This window comes from Heterodontus francisci, chromosome 10 (genome assembly GCF_036365525.1).
Source record: "Heterodontus francisci isolate sHetFra1 chromosome 10, sHetFra1.hap1, whole genome shotgun sequence".
Taxonomy (NCBI): domain Eukaryota; kingdom Metazoa; phylum Chordata; class Chondrichthyes; order Heterodontiformes; family Heterodontidae; genus Heterodontus; species Heterodontus francisci.
Genome location: NC_090380.1, coordinates 65,363,549 through 65,378,970, shown reverse-complemented (window position 1 = coordinate 65,378,970; position 15,422 = coordinate 65,363,549). Strand labels below are relative to the sequence as shown.

Below are 15,422 nucleotides of genomic sequence, written 5' to 3'. Positions count from 1 at the left end.
TATGGGTCCTGACGACATCCCGTCTGTAGTACATAAGACTTGTGCTCCCGACCTAGCCATAACACTGATATCTACCCAACAATGTGGAAGATTCCCTAAGTGTGTCCTGTCTACAAAAAGCAAGACAAATCAAAAACGGCCAATTCAGTCTACTCGCAATCATCAGTTAGTGACGGAAGGGGTTGTTGACAGTGCTATCAAGTGGCACTTACTTAGCAACAACCTGATCATGATGCTCAGTTTGAGTTTTGCCAGGGCCACTCAGCTCCAGACCTCATAACAGCCTTGGTCCAAACATGGACAAAAGAGCTCAAGGACCCATAGCCTTTGCTGTATCCAGTGCCTTCAGCCATTTCTTGATATCACATGGAGTGAATCAAATTGTCGTGTTGTGTGGCACTACCACCGTGCTAAATGGGATAGATTTCGAACAGATCTAGCAATGCAAAACTGGGCATCCATGAGGCACTGTGGGCCATCAGCAGCAGCAGAATTGTACTCAACCACAATCTGTAACCTCATGGCCCGGCATATTACCATTGCCAGCAAGCCAGGAGACCAACCCAGATTCAATGAAGAGTGCAGGAGGGCATGCCAGGAGCAGCACCAGGCATACCTCAAAATGAGGTGTCAACCTGGTGAAGCTACAACACAGGACTATCTGCGTGCCAAACTGCGTAAGCAGCATGCGATAGAGCTAAGCGATCCCATAACCAACGGATCAGATCTAAGCTCTGCAGTCCTGCCACATCCAGCCGTGAATGGTGGTGGACAATTAAACAACTGACTGGAGCAGGAGGCTCCACAAATATCTCCATCCTCAAAGATGGGGGAGCCCAGCACATCAGTGCGAAAGATAAGGCTGAAGCATTTGCAACAATCTTCAGCCAGAGGTGCCGTGTTGATGATCCATCTCGGTCCCCTCCTGAAGTCCCCAGCATCACAGATGCCAGACTTCAGCCAATTCGATTCACTCCGCGTGATATCAAGAAACGACTGAAGGCACTGGATACTGCAAAAGCTATGGGCCCTGACAATATTCCGGCAATAGTACTGAAGACCTGTGCTCCAGAACTTGCCGCGCCCCTAACCAAGCTGTTTCAGTACAGCTACAACTCTGGCATCTACCTGACAATCTGGAAAATTGCCCAGGTACGTCCTGTACACAGTTAGCAGGACAAGTCCAACCTGGCCAATTACCGCCCCATCAGCATACTCTCAATCATCAGTAAAGTGATGGAAGGTGTCATCAACAGTGCCATCAAGCGGCACTTGCTTAGCAATAACCTGCTCAGTGACGCTCAGTTTGGGCTCCGCCAGCGCCACTCAGCTCCTGACCTCATTACAGCCTTGGTTCAAAAATGGACAAAACAGCTGAACTCAAGAGGTGAGGTGAGAGTGACTGCCCTTGACATCAAGGCAGCATTTGACCGTGTATGGCATCAAGGAGCCCTAGCAAAACTGAGGTCAATGGGAATTAGGGGGAACACCCTCTGCTGGCTGGAGTCATACCTAGCGCAAAGGAAGATCATTGTGGTTGTTGGAGGTCAATCATCTGAGCTCCAGGACATCACTGCAGGAGTTCCTCAGGGTAGTGTCCTAGGCCCAACCATCTTCAGCTGCTTCATCAATGACCTTCCTTCAATCATAAGGTCAGAAGTGGGGATGTTCGCTGATGGTTGCACAATGTTCAGCACCATTCGTGACTCCTCAGATACTGAAGCAGTCCATGTAGAAATGCAGCAAGACCTGGACAATATCCAGACTTGGGCTGATAAGTGGCAAGTAACTTTCGCGCCACACAAGTGCCAGGCAATGACCCTCTCCAACAAGAGAGAATCTAACCATCTCCCCATGACATTCAACGACATTACCATCACTGAATCCCCCACTATCAACATCCTAGAGGCTACCAGAAACTGAACTGGAGTAGCCATATAAATACCGTGGCTACAAGAGCAGGTCAGAGGCTAGGAATCCTGAGGCAAGTAACTCACCTCCTGACTCCCCAAAGCCTGTCCACCATCTCCAAAAGCACAAGTCAGGAGTGTGATGGAATACTCTCCATGTGCCTGGATGGGTGCAGCTCCAACAACACTCAAGAAGCTCGACACCATCCAGGACAAAGCAGCCCGCTTGATTGGCACCCCATCTACAAACATTCACTCCCTCCACCACCGATGCACAGTGGCAGCAGTGTGTACCATCTACAAGATGCACTGCATCAATGCACCAAGGCTCCTTAGACAGCACCTTCCAAACTCGTCACCTCTACCAACTAGAAGGACAAGGGCAGCAAATGCATGGGAACACCACCACCTGCAAGTTCCCCTCCAAGTCACACACCATCCTGACTTGGGACTATATCATGGTTCCTTCACTGTTGCTGGGTCAAAATCCTGGAACTCCCTTCCTAACAGCACTGTGGGTGTACCTACGCCAAATGGACTGCAGCGGTTCAAGAAGGCAGCTCACCACCACCTTCTCTAGGGCAATTAGGGTTGGGCAATAAATGCTGGCCTGACCAGCGACGCCCACATCCCATGAATGAATAAAAAATAAATTCCAGACGTGAGGTTTGAGTGACTGCCCTTGACATCAAGGCACCATTTGAACAAGTATGGCATCAAGGAGCCCTAGCAAAACTGGAGTCAATGGGAATCAGGGGAAAACTTTCCACTGGTTGGAGTCATACCAAGCAGAAAGGAAGATGGTTGTGGTTTTGGAGAGGTCAATCATCTCACCTCCAGGACATCACTGCAGGAATTCCTCAGGGTGGTGTCCTAGGCCCAACCATCTTCAGCTGCTTCATCATAAGGTCAGATGTGGAGATGTTGTGACTGATGATTGCACAGCATTCAGTACCATTCACTCCTCAAATACTGAAACAGTCTGGGCCTGCATACAGCAAGACCTGGACAACATTTAGGCTTGGGCTGATAAATGGTAAGTAACAGTCATGCCACACGACTGCAAGCCGATGATCATCTCCAACAAGAGAGAATCTAACCATCTCCCCTTGACGTTCAATATCATTACCATTGCTGAATCCCAACTATCAACATCTTGGGGGCTCCATTGACCAGAAACTTAACTGGAGCAGCCACATATATATAATACAAGAGCAGGTCAGAGGCTGGGAATTTTGCAGCGAGTAACTCATCTCATGACTCCCCAAAGCCTGTCTACCATGTACAAGGCACAAGTCAGGAGTGTGATGGAATACTGTCCACTTGCCAAATGAGTGCAGCTCCAACAACACTCAAGAAGCTTAGTGCCATCCAATACAAAACAGCTCGCTTGATCAGCACTCCATCCACTACCTTAAACATTCACTCCCTCCATCACCGATGCACTGCAGTAACTCGCCAAGACTCCTTCAACAGCACCTTCCACACCCGTGAACTCTACCACCTAGAAGAACATGGAAACAACACCACCTGCAAGTTCCCTTCCAGGTCACACATCATCCTGACTTGGAACTACATCGGGATTCCTTCACTGTTGCTGGGCCAAAATCGTGGCACTCCCTCCCTAACCAACACGACATGGGACTGCAGCGGTTCAAGAAGGCGACTCAGCACCACCTTCTCAAGGGATGGGCAGTAAATGCTGGCCTAGCCAGCAATGCTCACATCACAAGAATGAATAAAAAAAGATTTAAATCTGCATTTGAGCACCCTAAGTAGGACAGATGATCCTTTGGGATTCCTCTTGCAGTCAGAGCTAGAGGACATTCCACAGGAATGAACATAGGTCAGCCCTCCTGCATTGAATTGGTTTGTTCTGACCTGTCCTACACAAGGAGGTGGGTCGATGTACCCTGCCATCCTTGGATACTGAAAGCTACCAGAGTGCTCAGTACTTTTTCAGGGTGATCTCATCAGTGGAATCATTTGATCATACAAACACCTTCTATTAACATTATGGCTTTTATGAATTGGAAGATGTTTAATTCTTTAATGTACAGGTTGACCATCAAGGTGCACAAGAAGTTCTTAAAAGTGCATCATCCATGCATGGTTTTCCCTTGGACAATTGGGGATTTACTGTTTTCAAGTAGAGTTTGTTCAGTGTGAAAATGAGGAAGATTGCACAAGGTAACTTGTGAATTTGCATTCCCAGTTGGGAGCCTTGTCCTCCTAAAGTGTGTTTCAGAAATTTTGTGATACACAATGCATCATTTTGAGACCATTTCTATAATTATATAGTAATCCAGTAGCGTACTGGCTTTGTTACTAGACTAGTAATCCAGAGGCTTTGACTAATATTATGAGGACGTGTGTTCAAATCCCACCACAGCAGCTAACAATTTAATTAAAATAAGTCTGAATAAAAAGCTATTACCAGTAATGGTGACCATGAAATTACTGTATTGTAAAAATCTATCTGGTTCAAAAATATCCTTTAGAGAATGAAATCTGTAGTCCTTACTCAGTCTGGACTATGTGATCCACAGCAATGTAATTGAATCTTAACTGCCCTCTCAAATGGCCTAGCAAGCCACTCAGCTATATTCAAGAAGGCAGCTCATCACCTCTGTCTCAAGGCAACTGGGGATGAGCAATAAATGCTTGCCCTCCTGTGATGTCCACATCCTGTGAATAAATTTTAAAAAAGTCAAATTTGAAAAATTACCCCTTTACTTTGAGTAACTAACCATTACAATCTTGACCAGTATCTTCTTTGGCCTCCTTGTCTCGAGAGACAATGGGTAAGCGCCTGGAGGTGGTCAGTGGTGACCAGTATAGTTTATAGTTTAAATATAACCTTGATCCTGTTTTAGCATTTATTGCAAGGGGGATGGAGTATAAAAGTAGGGAAGTCTTGCTACAACTGTAAAGGGCATTGGTGAGACCACACCTAAAGTACTGTGTACAATTTCAGTCTCCTTACTTAAGGAGGGATATACTTGCATTTGAAGCATTTCAGTTAAGGTTCACTATGAGGAAAGGTTGAGCAAGTTGGGCCTGTACTCAATGGAATTTAGAAGAATAAGAGGTGATCTTATTGAAACGTGTAAGATTTTGAGGGGGCTTGACAGGGTAGATGCTGAGAGGATGTTTCCCCTCATGGGAGAATCTGGAACTAGGGAGCAGTTTCAGAATGAGGAGTCTCCCTATTAAGACGGAGATGAGGAGGAATTTCTTCTCTGAGGGTCTTTAATCTTTGGAATGCTCTACCCCAGAGAATAGTGGGGGCTGGTTCATTGAATATATTGAAGGCTGAGTTAGATTTTTGATCTACAAGGTCAATGGTTATGGGGGCAGGCAGGAAAGTGGAGTTAAGGCCACAATCAGATCAGGCATGATCTTATTGAATGGCGGTGCAGACTCGTGGAGCCAAATGGCCTACTCCTGCTCCTATTTCCTATGATCCTAGTTTGCAGTGTCAGTTTTACAGCAGTAGTAGGATTTGTTATGACTGTTTTAATATCAGAGCAGTTGGTTCAATTTCATTGTCTTGTTGAAGACTGAAGGATGACAAAAGTAGATTGTACACTGAATTTTCATGCAGAAAAAAAATGTCTTTAGAAAAAACATTTAAATGTTTGTAACTTAAATTTTTGCTTTCTTCATAATTCCAGCTAATGCGACCTTGGAACATGAAGTGAAGATTCAGTGAGCTGAAGTCAAAATTTATACAGTATGCCCCTTAAAAAATTCTTTTAAAAATGTAAGTTTTGTAAACCATTGTTAAGTTTTAAAAATATTTGTATTATCATTAATTTCTTGTGAATGTTTAAAAATATCTTTTATCTGTAATAGTTCTTAGAAATGTTCTCAGGCCTTTTAATATTAGTTCCATGTGTTTTTCCTGAAGGTACTCTTTTTCCATGACCTGTGAAGGGCTATCTATACAATGCTATTAGCCCCCACTGCAAATGTGGCATACAATTTCTGTGGAATAAAACAGGATTGCAAAAAAGAGCTCAATGCTATGTGCATGTATTTCAGTTTATTTCTTTGAGGGTTGAGTAGATGAGCATTTACAGAGTCCATGCCTGATATGAAGGGACAATACTTAGCTTGGCACCTCTCTTGACACGGAACCTTCTCTTCTCATTTTCCAAAGTATGGTGAGTTTGAAAGACTATTGTTATGAATGCTTCCAGTTTTTTGTTAAACTTTGAAGATTTGTGGTTTAAAACTGAAAAGGAGTCCAAGGATTTTTTTTTAGAAGGGTCGCTCAGAGATCTGGATTATAAACAGTTACTGGAAGGCACTTGTCTTTAAATAATTACCCAGCAGGGGTTGTTTTTGACTTGGGAAAGACGTTTACAAAGGAGTGACTGGTAAAGATTTATAGGGGTCAGGAGGCTTGACTCCTGACATTCTTGATGGTTTCACTTTGGACAGTGATTTGGGATATGGACAATGTTTTGTAAAAGACAGTTGGAGAAAACTTGCCAAGGAAGCAACACTCAGCTCTTTGAAAAAGTCTCCCATTTTCCATCTCTTGAGAAGCTGAGAAGCAAGCGAAATAAACTGCTGCATTTTTCCTGGAAAGCCTGCCCAAGCTGATCTTCAACATCGCCTGACAAGAACTGTTCTAGGAAGATCCCAGTGACAGCTGTCTATATGTATTTGGGATGCCAAACCAGAAAAGGACTTCTGCAAATTTTTAATATCTTTTTTTTTCTTTAAGAATTAGCAAGTATTTTGGCCAACGTATTCTTTTTTTGTTTTTTTTTGTACTAGACCTCTAAAGAGTAAATCTCTCTATTTTTTCGGTTAACCAGTGTGTGTGTGTGAGGGGCTAAGGTAAAAAGGGAACTTTTGTATTTTGATCCGTGTGTTTATGCTTTGCTTCATTACTGGTTAAGACTTGTTTTATAATAAATTGATAATTTTGTTGTTCGTTAAAGAAACCTGGTTGGTGTATTTTATTCTGCAATAAAAATAGAGTCTATGATTGATCGTATCGGAACGTGGGAAAAAATTTAAATATATGTTGTGACCTATGGAGAAGTGGAACTCGGTCGTAACTCTATTCATTTGTTTTATGCTTTCTATCCCATCACCTTGTATCTGTTTAGTTAACACCAGACAGGCCCACCTCTCCCCCTCACTGCGTTTCCTGTAGCAACACTTCCAAAAAGTCATTACTGAATGCTGGAGTCTTTGGCTTCACTTTCATCACGCACACTGATCACAAATGTGTTGTTCCTGCTGGAAGAACAGTTGCTGGTAATTAAGGGCAAGGGCATCCTCTTAAGTGTTGCTAATTCTCTCGATTTTGTGAATTTCAGACAGCTATCTTGCTTCCATGTGTAGAAAGGCTTGCCTTGCAAAATTAGACTAGGCTAGTCCGCTGCAGTGCCAATACAGATGCAACTGCATCACGAATAAACAGGGCCCTGGTTGCTGAGCTTGGAAAGTCTAACTATAAAGTTAATTTAAAATGTTGGAAAGTGGCATGCTGCCCTCTGCTGGAAGCTCTCATGAAATAAACAAACAGCATGGGTACTTTATTTTTTGATACTTGAACAAATGCTGTCAAGTGTTTGGAAAATTCATATAAACTGGATTAGGAACAACATCCTGCTTAAAAAATACTGTCCAGACTGGTTCCTATCTTTAGCTTTCAAGCTATGGATGTGATCCAGGAGAACTTCAAAAATAATTCATACAATCTATGAGCGGGTGGAGGAAAAGTGAGATTATCTGCACCCAGGCTATATCACAATTTGTTTCAACAGTTATGAATTTTACACTGTGAAAAAACATGGTTCAAAAGAGAAAATCCAACATGAAGAGAAAGCTCAGCGTAAGCCTTGCCTCCGTTTCCTGGGACTGCTTGAAAAATTTTGTCAAATATGTGCCTGAGTATTTCAATGCAATGCAATTTTAAGTGAAACCTTTTGAGGTGCAAGGTTTAAGAAGAGCTATGGCACACTGATATAGTAACAGAATATTTTCAGAGGCACTCAATGTGGCTCCCGTTCTGTTAGAAAGACTGCAGCCACAGACTAATTTGCTGAATCTAGTGTCCTTGTTGTCTGAGGGTTACTAATCATGGCTTATGCCATATCATCACTATGGGGTAAGGTGAGGAGACAGGCCCCAATAACTATCTCAGCTAATTTGGGGATTGAACATGTACTCTAGCCATCTAGCCAACTCCCCCTAACTAATACTAACAGCGACAAAGACTGACTGACTAATCTGTGACACATATGCCAGAGGGGTTCCACCCCTCCTCTATCAATCACCCCAGCAGTTAGTAAGTGGCCAGGGAGGCCTTTGAGGCACTGAAGCATGGATTTCTAGGCATCTTAGTTCCACTTTACAACTCTCCTTACCTTCCAGCCTCATCTTTGACAAAGGATTATGATAGTTTGGTGGTTATGTTACTGGACGAATAACCCAGAGAACATAAGTTCAAATCCTGTATTAGAAGCTTGAGAATTTTAATTTAGCTTTAAAAAGATCTGGAAATAAAAAAAAAAACTGGTATCAGTAATAATGACCATGCAATTGTCAGATTGTTGTAAAAATCCAACTGATTCACTAATGTCCTTTCGGAAATGTAACCTGCTGCCCTTAACTGGTCTGGCCCATATGCAACTCTAGTCCTATGTTATTGTTGTTCATATACATGATGCTGCATAGGAGGCCATTTGGTTCGTTGCACCCATGCTGGTTCTTTGGTAGAGTTATCTAATTAGTTCCACTCCCCTGCTCTTTTCCCATAACCCTGTAATTTTTTTCCCCTCCAAGTGTTTATTCAATTCTCATTTGTAAGTTACTGATGAATTTGCATCCACCACCCTTTCAGGCAATGCATTCCAGATCACAACTTCTTGTGTTTAAAAAAAATCCTCATGTTGCCTCTGGTTCTTTAGTCCATCATCTTAAATCTGCGTTCTTTGGTTACTGACCCTTTGGCCACTAGAAACAATTTAACCTTCTTTCAAAACCATTCATGATTTTGAACACCTCTACGAAATCTCCTCTTAACTTTCTTTGCTTTAAGGAGAAAAACCCCAGCTTCTCCAGTCTCTCCACATAACTGAAGTTCTTTTAGACTTGGTACCATGCTAGTAAATTTCTTCCATACCCTCTCAAAGGCGGGTTGTTAGATTGAAATCCCTCCCCTGAGTAGCTCAAGCTGGTCCTCTGGACATTTGCTTGGAAGAAGAATATGAGAGAAAATGTGTGTCACTTCGCCCAGGGGGTGTGCAAATGTGCAGCATGTGGAAGCCTTATGTTGGCTGTGTACTTGGTGTGTTTGTTGACTGCCATACTTAATTGTCCACAAGGCAAACATACTAACATGGAAGCAAAACAGACCATCCTAGTGAAACATTGAAACGCTTAAGATGCATTGTCAGGCAACATATTATAATTAAGCTAACTTGTGAGCAAACTTTCCTTGGTGCCCTTGCCGAGACCAGCATTTAATTTTCTTACCTGCTTCCAGGTTTTGGACATGCATGAGACAACATCCTTGCGAGCAGTAACTCCATTCAAGCTATGCTGATGTTGCTCCTACCTGATGATGGCTCTCAGCTTCAAAAAGGCCCAACCTCCTTTCAGTTCCTTCTGAAGCAAGGCCCTCAAACAGCTTCATTTAATGGATCCTTGCTCCAATTATTTTGATCCCTCTTGAGCAAAGGGACAACTTTATGGACGACCAGCAGCTGTTAAAGAGTAACCACCAGCTTCTGGTGTGCTGCACAAATGTACTATGTGTGAGGTTAGTTCAGTACAATGCAGGCATATGCAGTACCCAAAGAGTATAGGACCTTCTGACACTGCATATAAGAAATTACAGAGCTTATGCTAAAGCTTTTTACTGTACTGACCACACCAAGATCAGATGTACATGCACTTGAGAGAACACCAAGAAGAACAAGAATGAGTTCAAGTGTAAAAAGAATGAATTATGAGAAAAGATTGGAGAAGTTTAAGCTCCACAGGCAAGAACTGGAGAGAAGGTTATGGTGAGCTTCACAGTAGAGTAGCTCAGATAAAACAGATTATTTCATAATAAATTAGGCTAGTAAGACCAAAGGACATAAATTTGTCATATTAAGGATAATTTTTTTTTGAATCATCTGCCAGGCAAGGTGGTGGAAGGAAAGGACCTGGGAGTATTGAAAATTCAGTTGCAAGCTAACCTGAGGTTGTAAAGAAATCAGTTTGATGAGTCTTGATTTTGACTTCTTTTTATGTTGTGAAATTACTCTTCCACTTGGTATTATGTGGCTTGAGAAGAGATTAACTTTCTGTTACAATAGATTTTAATTTTGCAACAACCTTGCTTAATTTCTGACATTCGTTTGATAAGACTCTCAAACATAACAATGTTCATTTAATGATCAATAGAAATTCATACCTACTTGTGGTCAGGGGAGCCTTCTCAGTACTATTGTAGCTTTAGTCTTGTCCTCTATCAGTATGTATGCTTATATTGAGCCTATACTATCTTGTACCTCTGTTTCAAAAGGGAGCAAGGGATACACCAAATAATTACAGGCGAGTCAGTCTAACCTCAGTAGTGGGCAAATTATTGGAATCAATTATGAGAGACAGGATAAAATGTCACTTAGAAAGGCACGGATTAATCAATGATAGTCAGCATGGATTTGTTCGGGGAAGATCTTGTCTGACCAACTTCATTGAATTATGTAAAGTACCACCAAGGAAGATTGATGAGGGTAATGCAGTTGATGTGTTCTACATGGATTTTAGCAATGTTTTGATAAGGTCCCACATGGCAGACTGGTTAAAAAAATAAAAGCCCATGGGATCCAGGGAAATATAGCAAGGTGGATACAAAATTGGCTCAGTGGCAGGAACAAAGGGTAATTGTTGCTGAGTGGTTTTGTGACCGGAGGGCTGTTTCCAGTGGCGTTCCGCAGGGCTCAGTACTGGGTCCCTACATTTTGTGGTATATATTAACGATTTGGACGTAAATGTAGGGAGCATGATCAAGAAATTTGCAGACGACACAAAGATTGACCGTGTGGTAGATAGCAAGGAGATAGCTGTAGGCTGCAGGAAGATACTAATGGTCTGGTCAGATGGGCAGAAAAGTAACAGAGAAGTGTGAGGTGATGCATTTCGGGAGGTCAAACAGGGCAAAGAAATACACGATTAATGGGAGAATACTGAGAGATGTAGAGGAAGTGAGGGACCTTGGAGTGAATGTCCACAGACCCCTGAAGGTAGTAGGACAGGTCAATAAGGTGGTTAAGAAGGCATATGGAATCCTTTCCTTTATTAGCTGAGGTATAGAATATGAGAGCAGGGAGGATATGCTGGAACTGTATAAATCATTGGTTAGGCCACAACTGGAGTACTGTGCGTAGTTCTGGCCACCTCATTACAGAAAGGATGTAATTGCACTGGAGAGGGTACAGAGGAGATTTACAAGGATGTTGCCAGGACTTGAAAAATGCAGCTATGAGGAAAGATTGGATAGGCTGGGGTTGTTCTCCTTGGAACAGAGATGGCTGAGGGGAGATCTGATTGAAATATACAAAATTGTGAAGGGCCTGTTTACTATAGCAGAGAGGTCAGTGACTAGGGGGCATAGATTTAAAGTGATTGGTAGTAAGATTAGAGGGGAGACGAGGAAAAACATTTTTCACCCAGAGGGTCTGGAACTCACTGCCTGAAAGAGTGGTAGAGGCAGAAACCCTCAGATCATTTAAAAGGTGTCTGGATATGCACCTCAAGTGCCACAACCTGCAGGGCTAAGGACCAAATGCTGGAAGGTGGGATTAGACTGGGTGGCTTGTTTTTCGGCCAGCGCAGACATGATGGGCCAAGTGACCCCTTTCTGTGCCGTACACTTTCTATGATTCTATGATTGTGACTTTTTTATAAAAGCCAGTTGTATTTTGTCCTTCCATTTAAATACAGTTTTTGGCACTGATAGTGGGCTATTTTAGATGATCTCAGATCTTTGTCTAAAATTATTCCATTTTTCACAAGATAAACTGGACTTCAAACGTGAGTTTTTTCAGAGACACTTGGCTGACTTATACATTTGACTTTATATCTGATTTAATCTCTACTTCTCCTAGTTCTTCCTGCCATCATATCCATTAGAGCTTAAATCCATATCTCACTGCGTAGGTGTTTGCACCAATAAGACTGAGGATTTTTATCTATTCCTTTTGACAAACCCTTAGCAATCTAGTTACCAAGCAATATATTTCCAGCTATGTAGTGATATCTGCTATAATCTGGCTGGCTCATTCTACATAAACCATGGGCATATTAGGGGCCAATTCCAAAGTCAGCCCAGGTAGATTATGTAAAAACAACCACATGGATTAATAGTTAAAACTTTATGAAACAGTACTGTTGGATTTCTCTTAGAAAGATGTTTTTTGACATCAATGCTTAAGATCAGATTTTACATCAAATTAGAACTGCCTATATGTCAGACCTTAATCCAAAGAAAATTACGATTCCATATTACATGGCACATCCTTTTCATCTCTATATTTTATACCTCCTTCCTTTACCATGTGTTTCTACTTACACTCCTCTCCAGAAGGCAGGGAGATATACTAGGTTTAAAAAAAAATTTATTCATTGGTGGGATGTGAGGATTTCCGGCAAGGCCAGCATTTATTGCCCATCCCCTTCTTGAACCATTGCAGTCCATGTGGTGTAGGTATACCCATAGTGCTGTTAGGGAGTTCCAGGGTTTTGACCCAGTTGATAGTGAAGGAACTGCAATTTAGTTCCAAGTCAGGATTGTGTGTGGCTTGGAGGGGAACTTGCAGGTGGTGGTGTTCCCATGCGTCTGCTGTCTTTGTTCTTCTAGTTTGTAGAGGCAACGGCTTTGGAAGGTGCTATCGACGGAGCCTTAGCAAGTTGCTGCAGTGCATCTTGCAGATGGTACACACTGCTGTCACTGTGCATCAGTGGTGGCAGGAGTGGATGTTTAAAGTGGTGAATGGGGTGCTGATCAATAGGGCTGCTTTGTCCTGATGATGTTGAGCTTTTTGTGATGTTGGAGCTGCACCCATCCAGGCAAGTGGAGAGTATTCCATCACACTCCTGACTTGTGCCTTGTAGATGGTGCCAGGCTTTGGAGAATCAGGAGGTGAGTTACTTGCCACAGAATTCTCAGCATCTGACCAGCTCTTGTAGCCACAGTAAGTTGCTGGTCACTTATCATCCATTGGATATTCTTTTCTTAAGTTGGGTAGAGTGTTGGCAGTCGTTGATTATAAGGCACTATAACAGGACCCAACCTGTCCTCACCTTGGCTGCCATCCTTCCATCTGCAAAAGATGAGGATAACTTACTCTCAAGATGGACATGCAGCAAACAATCCATTTAGGTGGGGTGTCTTCTCTTGCTGCATCTTTGCTGATGGCTTTGGAGGCCAATCTTGAGAGGCAGGTTCTGGCACAAGTGCTGCACGTGAAGCTGCCAAATGACACTATAAGTTGTTGTTTTTGACGTTGGTGTCTGTTGCCAAGCTGCTGTTGTAACTGATCATCATGGTACTGCACACCAGACCACAGGATATGTCACCATTTCCCTCTTTTGCCAGTTAGTGACTCGCAGGTGCAATTGTCAACATTTACAGCCTACATATCACACTTGCAAGCATCCTTGATGTTGAGCTTTGGGTGCCCCACTGGTCGTCTGGCCCCAGCTACCTCACCATACAGAAGGTCCTTAGGTATGCGACCGCCTTCCATCCTGCGGACATGTCCAATCCACCGAAGCCGCCTTGGTTTGATTAGCGCCAACACACTTGGGAGCTCTGTCTTTGAGAGGACTGCTGCATTTGTGATTTTGTCCTGCCAAGATATACCCATAATGCAACACAGACAGCAAAGATGAAAATTATTGAGCTTCTTTTCCTGCTAGCTGTAGGTCACCCATGATTCACAGCTATACAGCAAGGTACTAAGAACACAGCTCTTGTAAACCGTCAGCATGGTCCCAAGAGTCAGCTTGGTGTTATCCCATGCGCATTTCACAAGTCGGTCAAAGGTGGTAGCTACTATCCCTATATGTGTATAGAGCTTTGCATCAAGGGACAGATTGTCTGGCATCATGGACTTAAGGTAGCAGAATTTGCTAACCACTTCCAGTGGGGTGTTAGTCAGTGCGATCAGGGGCAGAAATGCAAGACCTTGTCCAAGGTTTTCTTGACACATATAGTCAAGAAGAACAGTTACAGGCATGGGAGAGACAGTCCATGAGTCTTTGTAGCTGAGTTTCCATGTGAGTGACTTGCGCAGCATCAACAGTGTAGAGACAACCCTGATCAGGATGTGATGTCTTTTTGTCTTTGCTTTCAGCCTTATTAGATTGTAAAGGACAGTAATGATTAATTCCCTTCAGTCCAAAATTTAAGCTTGAATTTTAACTTGTGCAATTGCAAGTCAGTTGGCAGCTAAATCAGTCAAGTGGAAGTAGATCACTGGTCAGGTATTAATTAGAAACTGGTTGAACATTTGAAACTAGCTTGTCAGAAAGTTACACAAAGATAAGTAGGTGCGAGTGCTAGCTGAGACATCGTACCATCTCATTCATGTGTTCAGAGGTAAAGTAAAGACTCTGAAAATGGTAATTTGGCGAAATTGGGAATTTGCTACAGTAGGCGAAGGAGGTACAAAGTAGGCAAGTCGATATTATATGCAAGTCATATAAACTTTAAAGTAGAACAAAATTTAAAATGGCATCACATAAGATGGTTCTAGCATCTCAGACAAACATCTGTTGGAAAGAAGTAGACCATATGGCCCATCGAGCCTGCTCTGCCATTCAACACAATCATGGCTGATCTTGGGCTTCAATTCCACTTCCCTGCCTGCTCCCTATATCCCTTGATTCCCTGTGAGACCAAAAATCTATTTATCTGTCCCAGCCTTAAATGTATTCAATGATGGAGCATCCACAACCCTCTGGAGTAGAGAATTCCAAAGATTCACAACCCTTTGAGTGAAGTAATTTTTCATCTCCGTCCTGAATAATTGACCCCTCATTCTGAGACTGTGTCCTCGTGTTCTAGATTCCCTGACCAGTGGGAACAATCTCTCAGCTTCTACCCTATCAAGCCCTTTCAGAATCTTGTATGTCTCAAGGTAAGATGAGTAACCGAGAGACAAGAAGGAAAAGTTAGAACAGAAGTGCCCAGACCGACTTATTTTCTGAAACAGATTTAAAGCTCTATCTATCTGTACCAACAGACAAAAGCAGGCTGGAGATGGAGGTAAGATTAGCAACACAACTAAAAATACATAGTTGTAAAGGATTAAATAGTTAGCCTGACAATCTTTTGCACCGTCAACAGTCCCAGATGCTTGGTTGTCTCTTAGGTACTAGGATAAGGAACACATTGCATAGACTGAAAACAAACTTTGGAAGAGGTGGGAGAGGAACCAAACATCATGGTACATGTGGGATCCAACAATGGCAGTAAAGAAAGGC

The 15,422-nt window shown here is 42.7% G+C and overlaps 1 protein-coding gene across 3 annotated transcripts in view; it reads left to right on the top strand.

The window, feature by feature from the left end:
• Nucleotides 1–15,422, top strand: part of LOC137374482 (uncharacterized protein CXorf38-like) — a 129,056-nt gene that overhangs the window by 62,904 nt on the left and 50,730 nt on the right. For 2 of the 3 annotated variants that reach the window (XM_068040654.1, XM_068040653.1), the window contains one exon: nt 5,588–5,930. In XM_068040654.1, the coding sequence (XP_067896755.1) occupies nt 5,588–5,625 (38 nt within the window). In that variant the 3' untranslated portion in view covers nt 5,626–5,930. Of the gene's footprint in view, nt 1–5,587; nt 5,931–15,422 lie in introns of those variants that run through there. The other variant, XR_010975822.1, reaches the window with a different exon arrangement.